Source organism: Hylaeus anthracinus, unplaced genomic scaffold, assembly GCF_026225885.1.
Source record: "Hylaeus anthracinus isolate JK02 unplaced genomic scaffold, UHH_iyHylAnth1.0_haploid 11994, whole genome shotgun sequence".
Classification (NCBI taxonomy): Eukaryota; Metazoa; Arthropoda; class Insecta; order Hymenoptera; family Colletidae; genus Hylaeus; species Hylaeus anthracinus.
In genome coordinates, this window is record NW_026534341.1 from 302,220 (window position 1) to 321,418 (window position 19,199).

Below are 19,199 nucleotides of genomic sequence, written 5' to 3' on the forward strand. Positions count from 1 at the left end.
TCCACGGAAAACGGAAAACGGAAAACCTAGCGTAAATATTCATTTCATGTAAAACGATTTACAATCGTTCGATACGCAACATTTCCGAAAAAGATTTATTAATAATATTTATTTCTTGTTCAAGTATTATTCGTTTACTTTTTCTTTTTCTACAGCCAACAACAGTTATGGCAGTTTCTATGAAATTTGATGCCAGAGTGCTATCCAGCTATCGATTCTCGCAAGTTCGCGAATTCAGCGTAATTCGTCCAATTTGAAATTGTTTTAAACGATATCTATCAAATAAATTAATCGACCTGAAACTCGCAATTTCGCGAATGAAAGCAACAAATTCTTGTCTTTCTTCTTACTTCTATATTGAACATCAATTTCAGTAACTACAGTAACGGTAACCTCTTCGCATATAGTCACCGACTGTATAAATAAATACTTTCTATGAAAATACGACCCTATAAATTATAATTTACAGATATTTTCAAGTTCTCGAACAAATGTTGTCAAACATCATCCATCTTTAATTCATGTCTGTCTAAAAACATGTTCTAAATAACAAGTATCTTATTTTCGAGTAAATCAGCAATTTTCTAATTGAAATTGAAATTTTCTTATTGTCCGCTTTCTCCAGAGAATTCTCCAGGTATAAAATAAAAAGAATGAATGAAAATTTTGGTTAAATTTTATTTTGGTACATCTAACGCTGTATCTTCTATGGTTGTAAAAGTGGGTTGCTTTCGTGTCATTTTTATATTCATAGTATTCACCGCGAAAATTTGCTACGTAGACGAAAACGGATTGGGAATGGGAATATTTGTTAAGATCTGCATTTTTAAACAGGATACGTTAATCGTAAATTGAATTGTATTAACAAATGTAACGTAATTTGTTGCTCGATCATAACCAGCGATGTGAACATACCGATTAGATGAAACAAACACGTTTTATTTTATAACAAAAACACACATATTAAAAAAATGGAAGAAAGTTCGGTTTTATGGATGCTTTCCTTGGTAATGCTGATCGGTTCCTGTATAGCTGGATCCTTGCCTTTAGTGATGAACTTATCCGAGGTAATTTGTGTTACATTGCATGATAAACCAAAGGATAAAAAATGATATTTATCTATCATTTCCTGTAATTGTCATGCGCTTGAACTACTGGTTACAGATCCTACAAAGAACTCCATGATCATGAACATCATGAACCTTTAATCTTTCTAGGACAAATTGCATCTGGTTTCGATACTTGGTGCTGGACTTCTTGTAGGGACTGCGCTAGCTGTGATTATACCTGAAGGTATAAGAGTATTGTTTACTGGTGGGAGCAACAGTGACCAAGGATTACACAGTTAGTATCTTATAACGTACTAATTCAGCTGATCAATTTATTAAAAAGTTTTTTTTATAGCAAATTAAAATATTGAGAACTTTAATTTTAATCTTGATTAATTTTAATGTATTTTATAGTTATTGATTTTTGTCTTTTTAGATGAACCTCATTCCTTAATAGGCATTACTTTAATACTTGGTTTCGTATTTATGCTTCTGGTTGATCAGTGTTCAGCTAGAAGGAGCGGAGGAAGGGAAAGGAGCGTTACAGCTACTTTGGGCCTTGTGGTTCATGCAGCAGCTGATGGAATAGCATTAGGAGCTGCTGCAACTACGTCACAGGCTGATGTAGAATTAATTGTATTTTTAGCAATAATGTTGCATAAGGTAAAACCAATGAAGCTTTATAAGAATGTTTATCTAGGATAGTATACAAATTTGTAATTTATATTAAATGAATAAGTTAAAAACATTTGTAGGCACCTGCTGCGTTTGGTCTTGTGTCATTTTTACTTCACGAGGGAGTAGATAGAAAAAGAATAAGCAGACATCTATTAGTATTTTCGTTTGCTGCACCTTGCCTTGCTCTTATAACATATTTTGGTATTGGAAAGGTAAACTTTTGCAAGCTTACACAATTTAATTAATAATACTCGGATATTTCTTAAATTGTTATACTTTTGTTTTAGGAAGGAAAGGAAACCCTTAGCAATGTCAATGCAACTGGCTTAGCAATGTTGTTTAGCGCAGGTACATTCCTATATGTTGCAACTGTGCATGTGCTACCAGAATTAATGACAAGAAATAACAACTACACCCATTTACCAACTTCTGAGAACGTAACAGTCTCTTCTTCTGGACTCAAAGTCAAAGAAATATTAGTTTTAGTGATGGGTTCACTTTTACCTGCATTAATTACAACTGGTCATCATCATTGACAAAGTGTACAAAACAACGCATCTGTGTTTCACTGTGTATAGTATAAAATGTCTCCCTTATTAAAGGGTATAATTTTATATGAATTCTACGATTTTTATAAAAAATCACGAATCTCGAAAATTTGTCAATTGAGACACCATTTTTAATAATAACGAGGCGATATACTTTTACTTATTGTATATAACTGTAGAAAGAGCATATCGTAATCATTATACATTTGTATAAATTTGAAGGTAGAAGTATAGGATGCAAAACCATGTACAATAACAAAAGTCAGTTTAAACAAGTTTTCATTTTTCAGTAATACTTTATAAGTATTATTTATCAGTAAATGAAATTTTTGTATACAAAGAGTTAATTTAAATATTTTTCTTTTTATATTCCTCCGTGTTGTTACTAATTTTTTTCTAAAATACATATAAGAAGTGCATTCGAATACAAAGTTACGCATGTGCACATGTCAATAAATTTACTTTAAGTAGGTATTATATTTTATATTTTTACTTTTTACGTGAAATACAATAAAAGAAACATACAAGTTTGTAAGATTTATAAGATTCTTGTGTTCTGAAACTCGTCTGATGATCGTATTTAGGAACCCTGTAATCAAAGTCACGAAAAATAACGTTGAGTTTAACTTCGACCATATACAGGGTGTCCCAAAAATGTTGGAGGTCCTTGAAAGGGGTGGTTCGGGGGGTAATTTGAAACAACTTTTTCCTTTGCAAAAATGTCGGATGGGGCTTCGTTAAGTAGATATTAATAAAAAAAACGCCATTAGATTTCGCCATTTTTCAGGAAGTCCCGCGAAATTCAATTTGAAAAGCATAGTGTTGCAATGTTTGTATGATAAAGCCTCAATTTATTTTCTTACCAAATAAATATTTTTTCCACGTCCATCTTCATTTACAATTGAATGTGTTTTTCTAAAGAATTTTCCGATAAATGTTGGAAAAAGGAAATAATTCATGAAAACCATTCTTGATAAAAATGGTTAATAAGTATATGGTCACGATATAAAAATCTTCTCTGAGAGTTTATTTCGTAACGCGTTCATTACTACGTAATGCAACATTTTAAAAACTACTACAAGTTATATTTGCATTTTAAACAGTTGTAAAGCGTGACCAAAGTGTAACTATATTTATTAGATAGGTGAAAAATGGCGGTGACCAATCAGAATTGTGAAACGTTATTTCGTGATTCTGATTAGAGGGTCTGTAATCGTATCCCTTTGTTATCACAAACCGTGGTGGCATACAGCTGTAATTCACAACAATGGTGGTGCCGGTTGTGTTTTAGGTTAAAGTTGCGTGGCTTCGAGTAACATTAGTCCAATTAGCGTTGTGAAAAATGGACAATAGGATCACAATATGTGACCCGGACGAAGAAGATATCGACAATGAAATATTCCAGGATATCGAGCCAGTCACGTGGATCAACGATGATCCGAACTATGATTTGGATGAGATCAACATGTTCTTCCATAGGGTGGATTCTGATCAGATTATATACGAGGAAAAAAAGAAAAAATGTAAATTTATCGGTAAATATGTTATGGGTGATGTTCTTGGTGAAGGTAGTTACGGAAAGGTGAAAGAAGTGATGGACTCAGAGACACTTTGTCGTAGAGCCGTGAAAATTTTAAAAAAGAAGAAACTTCGTAGAATCCCGAACGGAGAACTTAACGTTCAACGGTATGATAAACAAATTTTCCTACTCTTTTAACGTTTTTCTTATTCTTGCGATAATCTATTACGAAGTCAATCATTAGTAACATGTACTAGGTTGGCGCACGTGAAATGACATTTTATTTCAATTGAACTTTAGTGACATGTTGAAATTTTCATATATTTTTCATATTTGTTTTAATGATTAACTAATTCATAATTCTGATTTAATGAAAATCTGTAGTTCCATTGATTAAAATGTCTTGGAAACACAGCATTCAAAGATTTCTTATTTTGTAAAAGACGATCTAAGAGTCTTTGAAATGTAATGAAATATCAGGGGAGTAGGGAAGCTGTATTAAAATTTTATATGCTTTTCAGTTCTCAGCTATTGCAAAATGAAACCTTATATTATGATATTACGTTATTCGATTTATTTACAATATATTTTTGTACCTATTGTTTAGGTTGACATGAACCAATTTGAATAATCTCTTTCAAAAGTTGATCATACTTTTTTTGTCAGCATGATACACTGTCAAGTTCTAATTACGAAGATTTACATCAAAAACTTTTTTCTGTAACATAACCTTTTACAACTACTGAATGTATTTTTTCAGTATCTAATATGCAAGTGTTTCATGAAATACTTTTATGTATCTTATGTCGTATAACAGTTTATTATCATTTCATTCAAATTATTGTATACAAAATTATAAACTTTAATAAAAATAATATTTCATATGTACCAACCTAATACAAAGTTTATTAAGATAGCCATGATACCAAATGAATTGTGTAATCTGCATTAAGTTGTACCATTTCTCATTTAATTGAAACGAGAAAATATGGGAATCTACTGTCATAAGGTTTGTGTTAATGCAATAGAATGTCGATTACTTAAGCTATTAAAAAGAAAATTTATGTATCTATGTAATAAAATAACAGAAAAATAATAGATATTTGAACAGTGTCTATTTCCTTTTACGCGTTTGTTCATCTTAATGCAATATCCAATGCATTTTGGTCTATCAACATTTTGTTTTTGTAATGTCCATTTTTGCATTTCTTAGTTCAACTTATGGGTTTTCATTAATTTTATTCTCTTTCATTATTTTCAATTCTGGTAATAATGAACTTTCCACATTATACACATTCCATAACTAAACTAGAGATTCTTTCACCTCTTTTTAAATGTTCTATAATATTTAATGTTTCTTCAAATTTGATATAATTGCTCTTTTCCTTTTGTTACTATATATAGTAAATAAAACATGTTGGATAATCAACATTCTATTGTACATATACTTGAAACTAAATAAAAACTAAAGGAATCTACTTTGATATATTATACAGTATCATATTGTGTATATACTATACATATAATCATTGTTAACACAAACTTATGGCAAAAAATGTAAATACTTAATACAATAATGCATTTAATATGATTCATTCTGTATTCTTGTAATTTGTATAATATTTTCTTCTAAAAAGACTAGATTGTTATGTAAAGATAATACTTATATACTTTCACTTAAGTCATATATATAATTATTTTCTATAATTCTAAATACTATTTATTCCCATTCGTTAACAGGGAGATAAAACTATTAAGGATATTAAAACATAAGAATGTAATTAACCTTGTAGATGTTTTGTATAATGATGAAAAGGAGAAAATGTACCTAGTTATGGAATTTTGTGTATGTGGATTACAGGTAAAGTTTGAAAGTCTTATATAATTTATTTTAGAATGTATTGCACATGTACATCTGCACAAATTGATACTTAATTATATTCGTAGTTTTATAATGGCTTACACTTTAATCAAGATTTTTAAGCACTCGTGTCCTAATAATAGTTTAAGTTTTGTTTGTTTCATTGTATGTCAAATGAGAATATAGAAGAAATAATTTAAAATGAGTATATTTAAGATATGAAACAACCTGAATATCTTGATGTATATCAATGTACCTTTACATAAAAATGAATAATTCAAGCACATTCTTTACATCTTGAAAAAACCTTACTTTATGGAAATATTATATTGAATAAAGGCCTGCATGGAATTAACAACAATTAGATTTCTATTTATTAGATCTTTTACAGGATATGTTGGGAAGCGCACCATTTAAAAAACTCCCAATTTGGCAAGCTCATGACTATTTCCGTCAGTTACTGGATGGTCTAGAATATCTCTACAGCAAAGGAATAGTACACAAAGATATAAAACCAGGAAATTTATTGCTAGCTTTGGATGGTACCTTAAAGATCAGCGATTTCGGAGTTGCAGAGGTACATATTCAGTTTACTCTACTTCATAAATTTAGAGTATCCTTTTAATTTCATGATTTCATATAATAAAATTTCAGAATGAATACTGTTACCAATACGATAGACTGTTCAAATTGTACAATTTTGTATCTTTCTATTAGGCATTGGATATGTTTTCTGAAGATGACACGTGTAAGATGGGGCAAGGTTCACCAGCATTTCAACCTCCTGAAATTGCAAATGGCTGTGAAATGTTTTCTGGTTTTAAGGTAGACATATGGAGCAGTGGAGTGACCCTGTAAGTGCATTTGTATGTCGATTTATATTAATAACATAAATATAAACTTATTGCTTATTCTCCTAATAGAGACGTGAATGTTTTGTAGGTACAATATAACAACAGGTCAATATCCTTTTCAAGGTGACAATATTTATAAATTATATGAAAATATAGGAAAAGGTGAATACACAATACCTGAAGAAGTAGAAGAGACATTGAAGTCCCTTATACATGGAATGTTACAAAAAGATGCAGATAAAAGATTTACTTTACAAGAAGTTAGAAAACATCCATGGACTATATGCAGGCATCCTAGAACTCAAGAAGAAGTGCCTATACCTCCTCTTAAAGGACACAAATGGCACAGTATGACTGTACTACCGTACCTGATGGAATATCATTATGGAGGTGATGACAATCCTACATATTACACTGAACATCAGTTAAATGGTATGTACTTGCTATGTTTTCAGTTTGCATCGTGCAGTATGGTATTACAATTTTGTATCGAAGCTTATATTTTCGTGTTATCATAGCATTTGATATCGTATTGTATGTATATACTTGTAACTAATACAAAGTTAAGATAAGTGCATCGAGACCTGCATGCCTGAAATTATTCTAAAAAAAAATATAAAAACTTTTGTTGTTTATACATTTGTTGCTTAATATATTGTAACACAAAAATTGCATCTTCGAATTAATTATTACCTAAATCACATGATAATTAGAATAATAATATTATTATTTAGTAGACATGTGTGATTTGTTTAATTTGTATGTGTAACTGTGTTTTAACAAAATAAATATATTTGCATGTATTTATTTGCGAACTAAGATTTGTATAACATGCTGTCATTGGTTTTCTCGTGAAAGATAAATTATTGAAATAAATAAAACGAAAAATTCCTCTTACTAATATGTCAAATTGTACCAATTTTCCTATTGCAAATAATGATAAAGCAGAAATATAACTGGAAACATAGCTCATCTATGTAAATTATAATTATTATAAAATAAAAGGTACATAGACATTTCAATAAAATACAGCTTTTGCTTTTCAGATTTTAAACGGAATACCGAACAAACTTTTTCAAATCGACTACTAGTATTCTTATCAAAGACATGCACCATTCTGTAACATTGACACACTCATATCTACCTATGATGTTGCGAGCTGATAAAAAACGGGTACTCTCTACATAGCGTACACCCTGTTTGACCCCCTATGTATTTTATAACATTCCAAGTTTTATATTAAGCAAATGTTTAAATCGAAATCTTTACGTCCATGGAGTTTGTTTTTAATAGTCCTATGCATTAGCTTTTGCAATGTGTCATGCATGTACTAAACTATTAACAGTAACATTGTAATTATATAGCAAAAGAAATTTTTAATTTCTATACAGCACGATTAAACATAGTTATTAGTTTGATTTGTGCATCTAAACAATTGCATATTACAAATTTTTTAATGTATTAACCCTTACGATAAAAATATGTAACAAGTATCAATTACATGTTTTTGTTTTTTTATCTAGAAGAGAAAAGGCTTCAAGAAATGGACAGAACCAGTGAAGACCAAAAAACTACGTGGAATAGTCACAACAGTAAACCGAATTCACATCAAAGTAAACGAAGATGGCGCAAACCAATTTCATGCATTAATGTTAAGAAATTTCCGTCTTGCAAGCCTTCGTGATTTGTCTTATTGTTATGCTTATTTTTTATTATATATTTTCCTGACAATGTCAGGTACAGAGTTTCTCTGCAGTGGAGATGACTGAGAGTATAGTAAATGCTGAAACGCTAGGACGGTTATCTAGCTACAGCTCAAATTGAATATAAAATTTGAACTAATTCAAAAGCATTAAATGTAAACATTTGTGATATTAATATTAAATAGTCATAGTAGATAATTCTTCATGCTCTATTAATGAGGTTAACGACACGACGCCCAAATAAAGTGATTTTCTTTCGTGTGCCATAATGAAATTACAATGATTAATAGCATCTGTTGTTAAAAAATCGTTTGCGCAACTTTTCCCTCTTTCATTTTTTCATGTTGTTGTTAATTTAAACGGTAACAAGACATCGATTAAAAAAAAGCAGCATACATATATATATATTGTCTTAATGCTAATTCTTATTATTATCTTCATTTATAGTATACATCGAACTCGTATTATTGGCAAATTGAAGATACATCACTGTGAAACAAACTTGTATAGTATTTTTATTCATTTCGATGGTGCAAAACATAAATGTTCTTTTTAATCTTAAAACAAAAGCAAACTATTTCGTTCCTCGGAGAAAAATTTTTACATTTCTCAATGCTTTTATTTCAGGCTCCTTTATATACTATATTAACAAAGTATTTGTAACATAAGATCTCTGTAGTCTATATTGTCGAGGAGGGCAAGACACAGATTTTTCGAGCATATAAGTTGCTTGGTGCTGGTTGATGCAAACGCATGTCACAAACATCGTTTCTAATCGATATTGAGAACTTTTCTCCAATGTATGTACATGTTAAGAATATTTTATATATAATTGTTATTTAGAAAACATGATCTGTGTTTTTAGACTCTGCATATATTATAGTATTACCATTGTGAGATAACTTGCAGACACTTAACGCAATGCTTGTAACATGACTTAACACATAACGGATATCGATTTACCTACGATACAAGAATGTAAAGATTGTTTCACATATATACTTACAATAGATATTAATGAGGCGTACTTGAGTATTATTAAGGATAAATATGATATTGTTGATTCATATAACTACGTTTGAACTTCGTACTAAGTGTTCCAAATTCGTGCTTTAAAATTATATAAAATATTGTCAATGTGGTGTGATAAACTTGACGTACGTTATCTTTCTATGCAGAACGCATTACACATATGTATTTCAAGTACGAATCATAAATTTAAGATTTTTTAATATGCGTTTGACCAATATGTTTGGGACAAAGATATATTACATACCTGACACGCATCTACGGCAGAATTATTTATTTCGTAAAGAAAATATTATCGACGATTAAAGAATTATAGAAGTTCTACTATGGCAAGAATAAGTAATATACTTTGTACAATAAGTAAATATCAAATGATATCGATACCGATATTATTTTAAATATCCTCGTTTCATCTACATAATTTATATAGAAATAAAAATCATAATGAAATGTTACAAAATAACGTATCACAGGAAATTTAAAGTATAACGAGTATGAAGTATAAATTGTTCTTTCCTCGGAGGAATTGAGGTGCCTAAATACTGCCAAGTACTCAAAGCACATGGAGAATAGTCACATTTTCTGATTGTACATACTATATATACAAATATATATTGTTTTTATCTTTACATAAAGAACAAGGAATCGTAGTTACGTTCAGTTACACGAATAAAGACGAAGAAACCGATGATAGAAAATATATGTTTATATCAGATTTATGTGATAACCTAAATCTTATTTTTCGTTTGTAAAATCTTTTCGCTGTAAAATTGATTTACATGTGTTACATTGCAACAAGACATGGAATGTTGAATGAGAGATGTATCATAATAATTTGATGGGAAAGTAAAACGTACATTGTACATTAATGAAACGCGATATGGAAATTTATTGTATATTAATCTGTTGATTTTTACTTATCGTATTTTTTTCAATTTAGAAGCCACAAAGTAAAATTGACAAAATGAATAGCAAATTTAGAAAAAAGAAAGACTTATACACAGAAAGAACGTGTGCATTATTTTTATATGTCGATAAATTGTGTTCCCCAATATTAATATCTTTTTCGTTTATATACGTGTGCCTATACGTACATATATATTGGCACACACATACGATTTACATGTGTAAATTTATTTTCAAAATTGCCTTATTTACACTCCACAATATCTGGATTCGATGCTTCTCTTTTTGCTATTTTAATTGTCAATTTATGTAGACGCCAAGAAGATAATTTTTATTTAAATCGTAAAAAAAGTATTAAAGTTAAAATATTCATCTCCCAAGTTTATTCGATTGTTGTATATTTTCATCAATTTGTATTGTTTCTTTACATTGTATTACGAATTCATCGAATTATAAAGTACGTCACGAGTAATGTACAATTTTATACATTTCACACTTAGTATTACATAAAAAATGAATAATTTGTGTTAACAAATTCTTTAATATCGTCGTAACTTCGATTATTTTAATTAACTTCAGAACAAAGTGTAAACGCACATAACAAAGGAACATTGTTTAAAAGATTGCTAAACTGAAATATATCATCGCAAGGCACTACATATTCGGAAGATTAAGTGTATAAAAGTTGTATATTATTGTATAGAACGATAATTATTAATGTTTGTAAAAATGTTTACTAGAGAACATATATTCATAGAATTGAGATCTACAGTATGTGTGAGTTCTTTATTAATTCATTTGATTAATATGCCTCCTTGGAATAGATACACCTGAAATGTGTGCTGTTTAAAATTATTTTTACTTACAGCTTACACTTTACAGCTGTGTAAATACTCGTGAATTGTAACTTAGAGCTGTAATATAATTATATTTGCATACAAACAATGAGAAAAAAATAATACAATGTAATATATACTTTCAAATGGACAATATCGTCATTGTGTCTTATTTTTAACAGAATTTTGTTCAAATCACAAATTTACAATTAATATTTGTTAGATTATGGATTGAAGTAAAAAAACCAACCTAAAATTGACTTTATATTCATGTCGATTTTATTCCATTCTTATACACATGTTACACATATTTGCAAGATATAATTTTATTATTGCAGTATATTAATACATAAATATTGGTCATAAATACAGAGAGATGTTTTGAGTTACATCATTTATCAAGCGCAATAGTAAATCTATAATGTGATATACAACTTCCCTTGTGGGCAATTTAATTTAACATAAATATTAACGAATTTTTAATCTGTTTAACATAATACATAAATAATTGCTATAGAACGAGTTATAATTAAACATTACCCAAATGTACTTATGCATAATATGTTGGTTACATACAGATTCATATGTCGATTTATTTCAAATAAAAACATTAAATTTCATCTTTCTTCAAAGAACAAATGATATTACATTTCTTTACAATTCTCACTGAAATGTTAATAATAAAGTAAATATTTGTATACATTATATATTTGGAATGATTTCACAATAATTCTCTACAAAAATACCTCTAAAAGGTATTAACCACATAGCTATTAACAAACATCAGATAACTAAGTACATACATACATACATTTACAACAAGGACTGCAATAAACTTTTGAAATAGTAATAGACATACGGTAAATAGTTATATCTATATAGATTACATCCAAATGAGGGCATAAAAATAAAAATGTACAATATGTATAATGTAATTTTTTCTGATTAATGTGTTTACTATTGTAACGAACATTAAAAAGATTTTATTATTAATATAGGACAAGTCTATCTCACTGTAACGAATAATAATACGTTAAAATTGAAAGGAGCACTTTTCCGTAACATATGGAAATAAGTTTCGTATTTATACAGACAAGAAACGCATAACACCTATTTTACATGTACGTATTGCCAGTACATTAAATATACTGACCCTTTCAAAATTTTCATAATAGAACAATAATCTAAAATATATTTCACGAGAAAATGCCTTGTAAATATTTAATTTTATCTTATAACAAAAATTTGTCGACTATTATATTTTTTCTTTTTTACATTTTGACTGTACACTTGTCATACAATTGTTTTTAAATTATAAAATTTCTTTGAAAGTTTCAAGCTATTCATAGTATACGTAAATGACTGCATAAGTAAAAAAATATAAATACTGTATTGCTTTGATATTTCTAAATCATTTTCTAAAATTAGTTAGAAAAAATAAATAAATAAATGTAATTTTTCTAAGCAAAATATTACAAAATATATATTATAACATTTATAAGTAATTCAAATGCTTGTCTCTTTCTACGAAACGTATATAGTTTATAACAATAACTTTATCTGATGTTTTTCAACTCATTTACGTTTAATTTAACGTGGATTTAAATGCATATGGGTCAATTAATTATGCACTACGTATTGTTATTTAGTAAACGACACCTAATCCATTTCTACATAAACAATTACAATTTCGAATTAAACACTTATTATTCTAGTCCACCCTCTTCTTCTAATTTCGAAAGGAATTTCGGAACTCTGTAGCTCGCTTCCACTTGACGTGCCATATCTATTAGACATAGCAACTTTTTTATACCAATAAATACCCTGTAAAAGAAAATACAAAGGTTATGTATTTAAAGTCGATACATTTTTATAAAATCAATATTTTTTTACTCCATAATTTAGAACTTACCGTTTTCCTTGAAGTTTCGCATGCAGAGATGCCATTTCGTTTTTAGTAAAGAGATCTACTTCCTCCAAAACGCTCAAGAGATGATCAGGAGTCGACAAGTTGGGTACATGAAGAGTTGTACTAAATGCTGATAACATTTCCATGTCATCTAGAACTTGTCTATACAAAATATATTACTATTATTATACGAATCACTGTAATGTTATATAATTATTTTAGCGAAGATAAAAGTTTTACCTGCGACTCGTAGTGCAAAGTATCAATAATTTGCGACCACGCGGTGGCTGTTTTTTCAATAAAACTAAAAGCGCTTGCAAGGTCAAGTTAGAATATCGCGGTCCAATTGGACCGTAATCTAACAAACGCTCGATATTATCAACTAAAATGCAACTAAGTTGCGAGCGATATGCATCGTCGAATATCTAAAAAATTAGAACGTGAAACAAACATTTTACTTGTTATTTCCTTCGTTTAATATCTGCTAATTTTATCGATTGTAAAGAACGACAGAAATTTTATTTAATAACTTTTACGTTACCTTTCGGATAGAAAGACATTTCGCAGGCTCGGTGAAACCGACCATATCCTCTGGCGTGCAGACTTTGACAAATGGAAAATCGGAATTTTTAGCTATTTGAGCAGCAAGAGCCGTTTTTCCACTATTTGGCGGTCCTTCTATAAGAACCGACACAAGACCAGAACCTTCGGTAGAGCGAGCCTCTTGGATATAGAGATTACCATCGGACAAAATTTCTGTCACTGGTTTTCCCCAATTAATAATTCCTCGCGTAAGAAGATGATCCAAAGCTTCTGCGCTTGTACCAAATGCCTAGAATACGTAATAGATTATAGAATAATTGAAGTATAACGATCGATACTACTTGAATCATTATAAAATTACTTACAGGTTTAACATCATTGTCTAAAGCATGAAGGAAATCAGTTCTAGAAACCATAAGCTTCTCCATCGCAGCAGGATCCACCTCTACCTTGCTAGAGGCTTTGATCAATCTATTCATAGCAGTACTTTGGGCAGCTCTAACTAAACCTTCTAATTCCGCGCCACTGAAATTTTTAGTCTTTATAGCTAATTCCTTCAAATCAACATCAGGCGCTATTTTCTTATAATCTCTCATTCTGGATGTATGAATATTAAGGATTTGTAATCTACCATGCTCGTCTGGCAAACTGATCTCCATTTGTACCTTTAAATATACGAATTTTGTTAGAGTAGCTTTCGAACATATCTTTTAAATTTATATTCAGTTGGGAATTATTAAAAAAAATACCTCTAATCTGCCAGGTCGTAACAGTGCTTCGTCGATCATATCTCTTCTGTTAGTCATACCAATAACAAGAATATTATTTAATTGTTCCACGCCATCGATCTTTGCGAGCAATTGATTCACAACAGTATCGTGTACTCCTGTATTTCCAGCAACGCTACCTCGGGATTTACAAATAGCATCGATCTCATCAAATATGATTATATGCAATCCACTGTTCGGGCCAAGCTGTAAAGCAAGTTTTACTTATGACAATAATATTCGAATTAAATATTCAATGAAGAATAAATATATTTTTGTACCCTTTTCTCCTCGTCTTCAGCTTCAGCAAATAACCTTCTAATATTAGCTTCGCTTTCTCCAACATATTTATCCAAAATCTGAGGACCATTGACGATTTTAGGCTCTCTGGCATTCAACATAGTCCCTATCTGTCGTGCCATCAGCGTTTTACCTGTACCTGGCGGACCATAAAGTAAAATTCCTTTCACGTGTTTGCAACCCAATTGAGTAACGATCTCTGGTGGGAAGACACGGGATGCGAATGCTCTTCGAAAAATAGCGCTAAATTCTTTATCCAGTCCACCGATTCCCATTTTCTGGAAGTCCCAATCGGGATTGATAATCGACTGACGAACGACCTTTCCTTTCGCTTTACCAACGAGATTCAAACTAGAATTCTCAGCTTTCTCAAACTGTATCACAGTGTCGCCCAAACATCGTCCCATTTGGGTCTTTTTAGGCGCCGTGTTTTGCCCAGAACTTATAGCAGAAAGATCAGCGGCTTCCAAACTCTTAACCACAAGACCAAGCATTTTCTTATCTTTAAACTGAAACACCAACTGCTGACCCACGGTGAATGCCTGTCCCGAAAATTGCAGTAAGAAATCTTTCGCCATTTCGTCTGTATTGTATGGTTCCAAAGTAGTTCTAAAATAGATTCCATTATGAATTATTTTCGATAAGTATTGCTATAAATACGAAGACAAAGAAATATTGTACGCACGATTTCTTTTGTAAAAAGTCAGCTTCCAGTACAATAGTGCATAAACACTCTGTGCTTGAAGTAGGATTAAAGTGATAAGGTCTAACTTCAATGTCCTGATTAAGGGAAAGGGTAGCCCATTTTCGTTGAGGTAAACTAAAACCCACAGTTCCCCTGGGCACATCATGATGTCTTTTTACAGTAAAAACAAAATGGTGATTCGGTACAGTGGTAACTTCGATGTGCCTAAAAAATACAACTTGTATTTAAAATAATCTAGTACATTAATATTTGTTATTCTTAATACTCTTGTATTATTTTTTATATATTAAACATAAACTGTTCATCAGAGGATAAGTATGGAAATGAAGATAGAAGGAAGCAGAAGGGATGAAGAAGAAGAAGAAGAATTGGAAGAAGCAGAATAGGGAGAGAGACAGAGAAGAGAAAGAGGTGAAAAAAATGGCAGGGAAGAAGATAGACAGAAAAGAAGGACAGAGGCATGGGAGAAGTTAATAAGGTTAGAATAAGGATAGATTTAAGAAATGTAAAAAGAAAATGTATTATACAAGGTTGGGAGATGGAAATGGAAGACATGTAAACCCCTTGGGGACACACAACAAACCACATACATGCATACATACATTGTTCATTGTACAACATTATATACATTTAACATTGCATAGTTAATTTTAGTACAGCTCTGTTATTAAAGAAATAAAAATTGAATGAAGTTTCCATTTAATTAGTTAAAAGAGTCTCTGAAACCTCTGTTGCATATATGGTCTTCTAATCTTTAGATCTTATTATAGGTATTCAATCAATGAAATAATATCAAGATAACTATCTGTACCTGACATCATCTGGGAAGTCATCTCCATTGATAATAGCACAATTTGAGATACTGAGTTCATCAGTGGGACACCTTGCTGCTTTCATCCTCTGCGAATAATTAAATTTTAGTAATTAACGATCGAGTAATATTCACTTAAAGCATGCAACATCCACAGTCAAAAAGTATTGATGAGTGTTGAAGTAAGGAGGGGGAGGTCAGAAGTTATATTTAACTATTTTCTGAATTAGCTTTTTCACGTATTTATTACCACGAATTCATAACACGAAGGATAAAACGAGATCAATTGTCAGTTTTATATTCAGACTTACCATCACTGACATTTTTTTGACAGAATTTTGTTAACACAGGCCCCTACACACTATGGAACCTGCAATGCAGGATATTAGAACAATCAGTACCACCAACAATACGAATTTAAAGATGAAGAATCTCCTGCTAGGAATTTTTATTTTTATTTGAAAACTGTTATGATTTTCACACAATGTTATGAAAAAACCTTTATAGGACAAAAAATTACAAGAAATATAATTTCATTATATATACCAATGAAACCTCTCATGTTCTGTCATATTCATCAGTGATGGGCAAAACCCTAGACTTCGAATAAATTTGAAGTTTCCTGATGTGTTTCTCTCGTTTCCTTCTTTGGAAAATGTTCAACAGAAGAAACGAGACAAACATATTGGCAAACTTCAGATTTATTCGAAGCCTAGGGTTTTGCCCATCACTGATATTCATGTGTTTTTGTTTACATAAAGTCTTCCTTTAATAATGAAAATCGGCCTTATCTTTGTTAACCTCGTAAAGAATAATCTACTAAACATTGTGTTACAGGCGTTACAGGTGATTGTGAAACGAGAATGTAAACAAACATTCGTATTATAGTTAGTATAAAAGGAATTAGGAAATACCTCGAAAGAGAATCATTTACTTGTTCGACTTAATGTAAAATCAAATGGCTGGAGAAAATCATATTCTTAATTTACAATTTAATCAGGATCAAGGTAACTATTGTTTATGGTTTTAATTACTCGAGATTTAAATAATTATGACGCATTTGACTTTACTGTTCTCAAAATTGATACTGTTTCTACGTTGTTTAAACGTTTTTAGGTTAAAATCGATAAAATCGAAGTGGTTGGCGATCTATTTATTTATTTTATTTTAGCAAATTGATAAAACATAATATAAAAATGTGCAAATTCAACATTATGAATATTAATCTTGTTCGTGACAATACTATTTTGAGCTGACATACATATTTAATTTTTATTTTTTTAGGATGCTTTACATGTTGTATGGAATCTGGTCTTAGAGTATACAATGTAGAACCATTAGTTGAAAAAGCACATTTTGAGAACGACGTAATGGGTAGTATAGCCATTGCAGAAATGCTTTGGAGAACAAACATTATTGCTATAGTAGGCGGTGGTACGAGACCAAAGTTTGCAGAAAATACAGTACTTATCTATGATGATTTGTCTAAAAAATTTGTAATGGAAGTTACGTTTACCAGTCATATTAAAGCTGTCAGATTGCGCAGAGACAAGTAAGTTTATTAATGAAACCACACTTTTTGCTCTGCAAACATAAGTAATACATTTACCTAGTTAGGAATGATTTTATAAAACAGATTGATAGTGGCACTTCAACACGAGGTGCACGTCTTTTCATTTCCTATGCCGACAAGAAGATTGTTAACTTTAGAAACAAGAGATAATCCAAAAGGATTGATTGAAGTTGCTACTTTAGCTAGCGCGCAAAAACAGCTCCTTGTTTTCCCTGGCCGTAAACAGGGCAGCGTACAATTGGTTGATCTTGGTGCTACAGAGGCTGGAAGTTCTAGCACTCCTGCAACTCTTGCAGCACATCAGGTATGTATATTTTATGCAGAGAAAATGAAAACAGTATTATCAATTTTTTCTATTAGTATTTTATATTTACAAATAATACTATTAGGGTGCATTGGCTTGTCTCGCAGTTAACAGCAGTGGAACTATGATTGCAACAGCTTCCACACAGGGTACTTTAGTTAGAGTGTGGGACAGTATACGTAGACACCTTCTAGTGGAATTGAGGAGAGGTGCGGACTCTGCTACACTTTACTGGTGAATAAAAAAAAAAGAACATAAATACATACTAGAAAAATATTCTATGCATGTGTTTTTTTAAAACATACAAGTTTTACGCAGTATATGTTTCAGTATTACATTCAGCAGAGATTCGGAATTTTTATGCGCTTCCAGCGACAAAGGAACGGTACATATATTTGCATTGAAAGACACGCAATTGAATCGCAGATCTACGTACGTAAATAGAACTAAAATTTGTATTTATCACAAGAGGCATTTATAAGATTGTCATTTTTGTTATTAAATTAAAAAACTTAATATCTTTACAGGTTCTCAAAAATGGGATTTTTGGGAAATTATGTTGAAAGTCAATGGGCATTGGCAACTTTTACAGTACCACCAGAATGTGCATGCATGTGTGCATTTGGCACAAGGAATTCTGTTATAGGTATTTATTATACAATAAAATCTAGTATTATATTAACACGAAATATTCATAAATACGTTATTTATTTTATTCCTATATTTCCTGTCTTCTTACAGCTATTTGTATGGACGGGACGTTTCATAAATATGTTTTCACAGCTGATGGAAATTGTAATCGTGAGGCATTCGATATCTTCCTCGATGTTTGCGATCATGACAATTTCTAACATATATTATAAGTTTGTATGCCTGTAGGAAAGTTTCTAGTCATGCCAAATAAGAAACTTCTTGCAACAAACATTTATACAGCGATGTAATTAGATTAATAACTGTAAAAAGAGTGCGTCATTATGTTTATTGATTTTCTAACTTAATGCTCTAAATATTCTTTAATCCATTTTATACGCACATATTTTTAGTGACTTATGCCCTTTCCAAAACTAGTGGTCCAATTGTATTATATAGGGATATAAACGTTTATTTTATACAATACATGTCTTAGCATCCCTTTTTACTACCAACATTAATAATACAGTACATTTTCTTTTACATTTGCCTTCTTCCTTTCGCGATGTTATTCGTTTCTTCTCGCATTATTTCTAAAATAATTTAGTTAATCATAATCCATAATAAAAAAAGGGGACTGATAATTAAAAAAAAAACATTGTACACACTGTAT

At 30.5% G+C, this 19,199-nt stretch overlaps 4 protein-coding genes and 1 long non-coding RNA gene across 8 annotated transcripts; 3 read left to right on the forward strand and 2 right to left on the reverse strand.

Annotated features, from left to right (window-relative positions):
- Window positions 1–80: 80 nt before the first annotated feature.
- LOC128888911 (zinc transporter ZIP9) lies at window positions 81–2,615 on the forward strand. Of its 2 annotated transcripts, none has more exons than XM_054146117.1 (5): window positions 81–1,067; window positions 1,218–1,344; window positions 1,486–1,712; window positions 1,805–1,939; window positions 2,015–2,615. In XM_054146117.1, the coding sequence occupies exons 1-5, from the start codon at window positions 972–974 to the stop codon at window positions 2,261–2,263; spliced, it is 834 nt and encodes a 277-aa protein (XP_054002092.1). In that variant the 5' UTR covers window positions 81–971; the 3' UTR covers window positions 2,264–2,615. The 2 variants fall into 2 exon arrangements, with proteins under 2 accessions (XP_054002092.1, XP_054002093.1); XM_054146118.1 differs by having other exon boundaries at window positions 85–1,067; window positions 1,165–1,344.
- An 801-nt stretch (window positions 2,616–3,416) lies between these two features.
- On the forward strand, window positions 3,417–10,916 carry LOC128889057 (serine/threonine-protein kinase STK11). Of its 2 annotated transcripts, XR_008460359.1 has the most exons (7): window positions 3,417–3,961; window positions 5,535–5,655; window positions 6,047–6,232; window positions 6,373–6,509; window positions 6,598–6,941; window positions 7,556–7,682; window positions 8,033–8,173. XR_008460359.1 is itself a non-coding variant. In XM_054146370.1 (6 exons), exons 1-6 carry the CDS (start codon window positions 3,618–3,620, stop codon window positions 8,191–8,193), a joined length of 1,293 nt encoding a protein of 430 aa, XP_054002345.1. In that variant the 5' UTR covers window positions 3,418–3,617; the 3' UTR covers window positions 8,194–10,916. The 2 variants fall into 2 exon arrangements, 1 of the variants encoding a protein (XP_054002345.1); XM_054146370.1 differs by lacking the exon at window positions 7,556–7,682 and having other exon boundaries at window positions 3,418–3,961; window positions 8,033–10,916.
- Window positions 10,917–11,756: 840 nt separating this feature from the next.
- LOC128889056 (vesicle-fusing ATPase 1-like) lies at window positions 11,757–16,432 on the reverse strand. Its single transcript, XM_054146368.1, has 10 exons — window positions 16,331–16,432; window positions 16,020–16,108; window positions 15,188–15,412; window positions 14,484–15,111; window positions 14,185–14,409; window positions 13,801–14,100; window positions 13,434–13,724; window positions 13,133–13,317; window positions 12,896–13,054; window positions 11,757–12,807 (listed from the first exon to the last, which is right to left on the reverse strand). Exons 1-10 carry the CDS (start codon window positions 16,340–16,342, stop codon window positions 12,690–12,692), a joined length of 2,232 nt encoding a protein of 743 aa, XP_054002343.1. The 5' UTR covers window positions 16,343–16,432; the 3' UTR covers window positions 11,757–12,689.
- A 378-nt stretch (window positions 16,433–16,810) lies between these two features.
- On the forward strand, window positions 16,811–19,012 carry LOC128888414 (WD repeat domain phosphoinositide-interacting protein 4-like). 2 transcript variants are annotated; one of them, XM_054145246.1, is made up of 7 exons: window positions 16,811–17,026; window positions 17,304–17,571; window positions 17,656–17,896; window positions 17,982–18,130; window positions 18,215–18,328; window positions 18,424–18,542; window positions 18,638–19,012. In XM_054145246.1, exons 1-7 carry the CDS (start codon window positions 16,978–16,980, stop codon window positions 18,745–18,747), a joined length of 1,050 nt encoding a protein of 349 aa, XP_054001221.1. In that variant the 5' UTR covers window positions 16,811–16,977; the 3' UTR covers window positions 18,748–19,012. The 2 variants fall into 2 exon arrangements, with proteins under 2 accessions (XP_054001221.1, XP_054001222.1); XM_054145247.1 differs by having other exon boundaries at window positions 16,813–17,026; window positions 18,227–18,328.
- Window positions 18,741–19,070, reverse strand: LOC128888421 (uncharacterized). The gene is made up of 2 exons (XR_008460249.1): window positions 18,930–19,070; window positions 18,741–18,849 (listed from the first exon to the last, which is right to left on the reverse strand). It is a non-coding gene; the product is annotated as an uncharacterized LOC128888421 (long non-coding RNA).
- Window positions 19,071–19,199: the final 129 nt, after the last annotated feature.

Bases quoted from the DNA above. Each gene is read 5' to 3' on its own strand.
- LOC128889057 (XM_054146370.1), top strand. From the start codon at position 3,618: ATGGACAATAGGATCACAATATGTGACCCGGACGAAGAAGATATCGAC. The intron at 3,962-5,534 runs GTATGATAAACA...ATTCGTTAACAG, and splicing joins GGAGAACTTAACGTTCAACG to GGAGATAAAACTATTAAGGA. The intron at 6,510-6,597 runs GTAAGTGCATTT...AATGTTTTGTAG, and splicing joins TGGAGCAGTGGAGTGACCCT to GTACAATATAACAACAGGTC.
- LOC128889056 (XM_054146368.1), bottom strand. The intron at 13,318-13,433 runs GTAACGTAAAAG...CTAATTTTTTAG, and splicing joins AATGTCTTTCTATCCGAAAG to ATATTCGACGATGCATATCG. The intron at 13,055-13,132 runs GTAAAACTTTTA...TATTTTGTATAG, and splicing joins CTTTGCACTACGAGTCGCAG to ACAAGTTCTAGATGACATGG.
- LOC128888911 (XM_054146117.1), top strand. From the start codon at position 972: ATGGAAGAAAGTTCGGTTTTATGGATGCTTTCCTTGGTAATGCTGATC. The intron at 1,068-1,217 runs GTAATTTGTGTT...TAATCTTTCTAG, and splicing joins TAGTGATGAACTTATCCGAG to GACAAATTGCATCTGGTTTC. The intron at 1,940-2,014 runs GTAAACTTTTGC...CTTTTGTTTTAG, and splicing joins CATATTTTGGTATTGGAAAG to GAAGGAAAGGAAACCCTTAG.
- LOC128888414 (XM_054145246.1), top strand. From the start codon at position 16,978: ATGGCTGGAGAAAATCATATTCTTAATTTACAATTTAATCAGGATCAA. The intron at 17,027-17,303 runs GTAACTATTGTT...TTATTTTTTTAG, and splicing joins ACAATTTAATCAGGATCAAG to GATGCTTTACATGTTGTATG. The intron at 17,572-17,655 runs GTAAGTTTATTA...TTTATAAAACAG, and splicing joins GTCAGATTGCGCAGAGACAA to ATTGATAGTGGCACTTCAAC.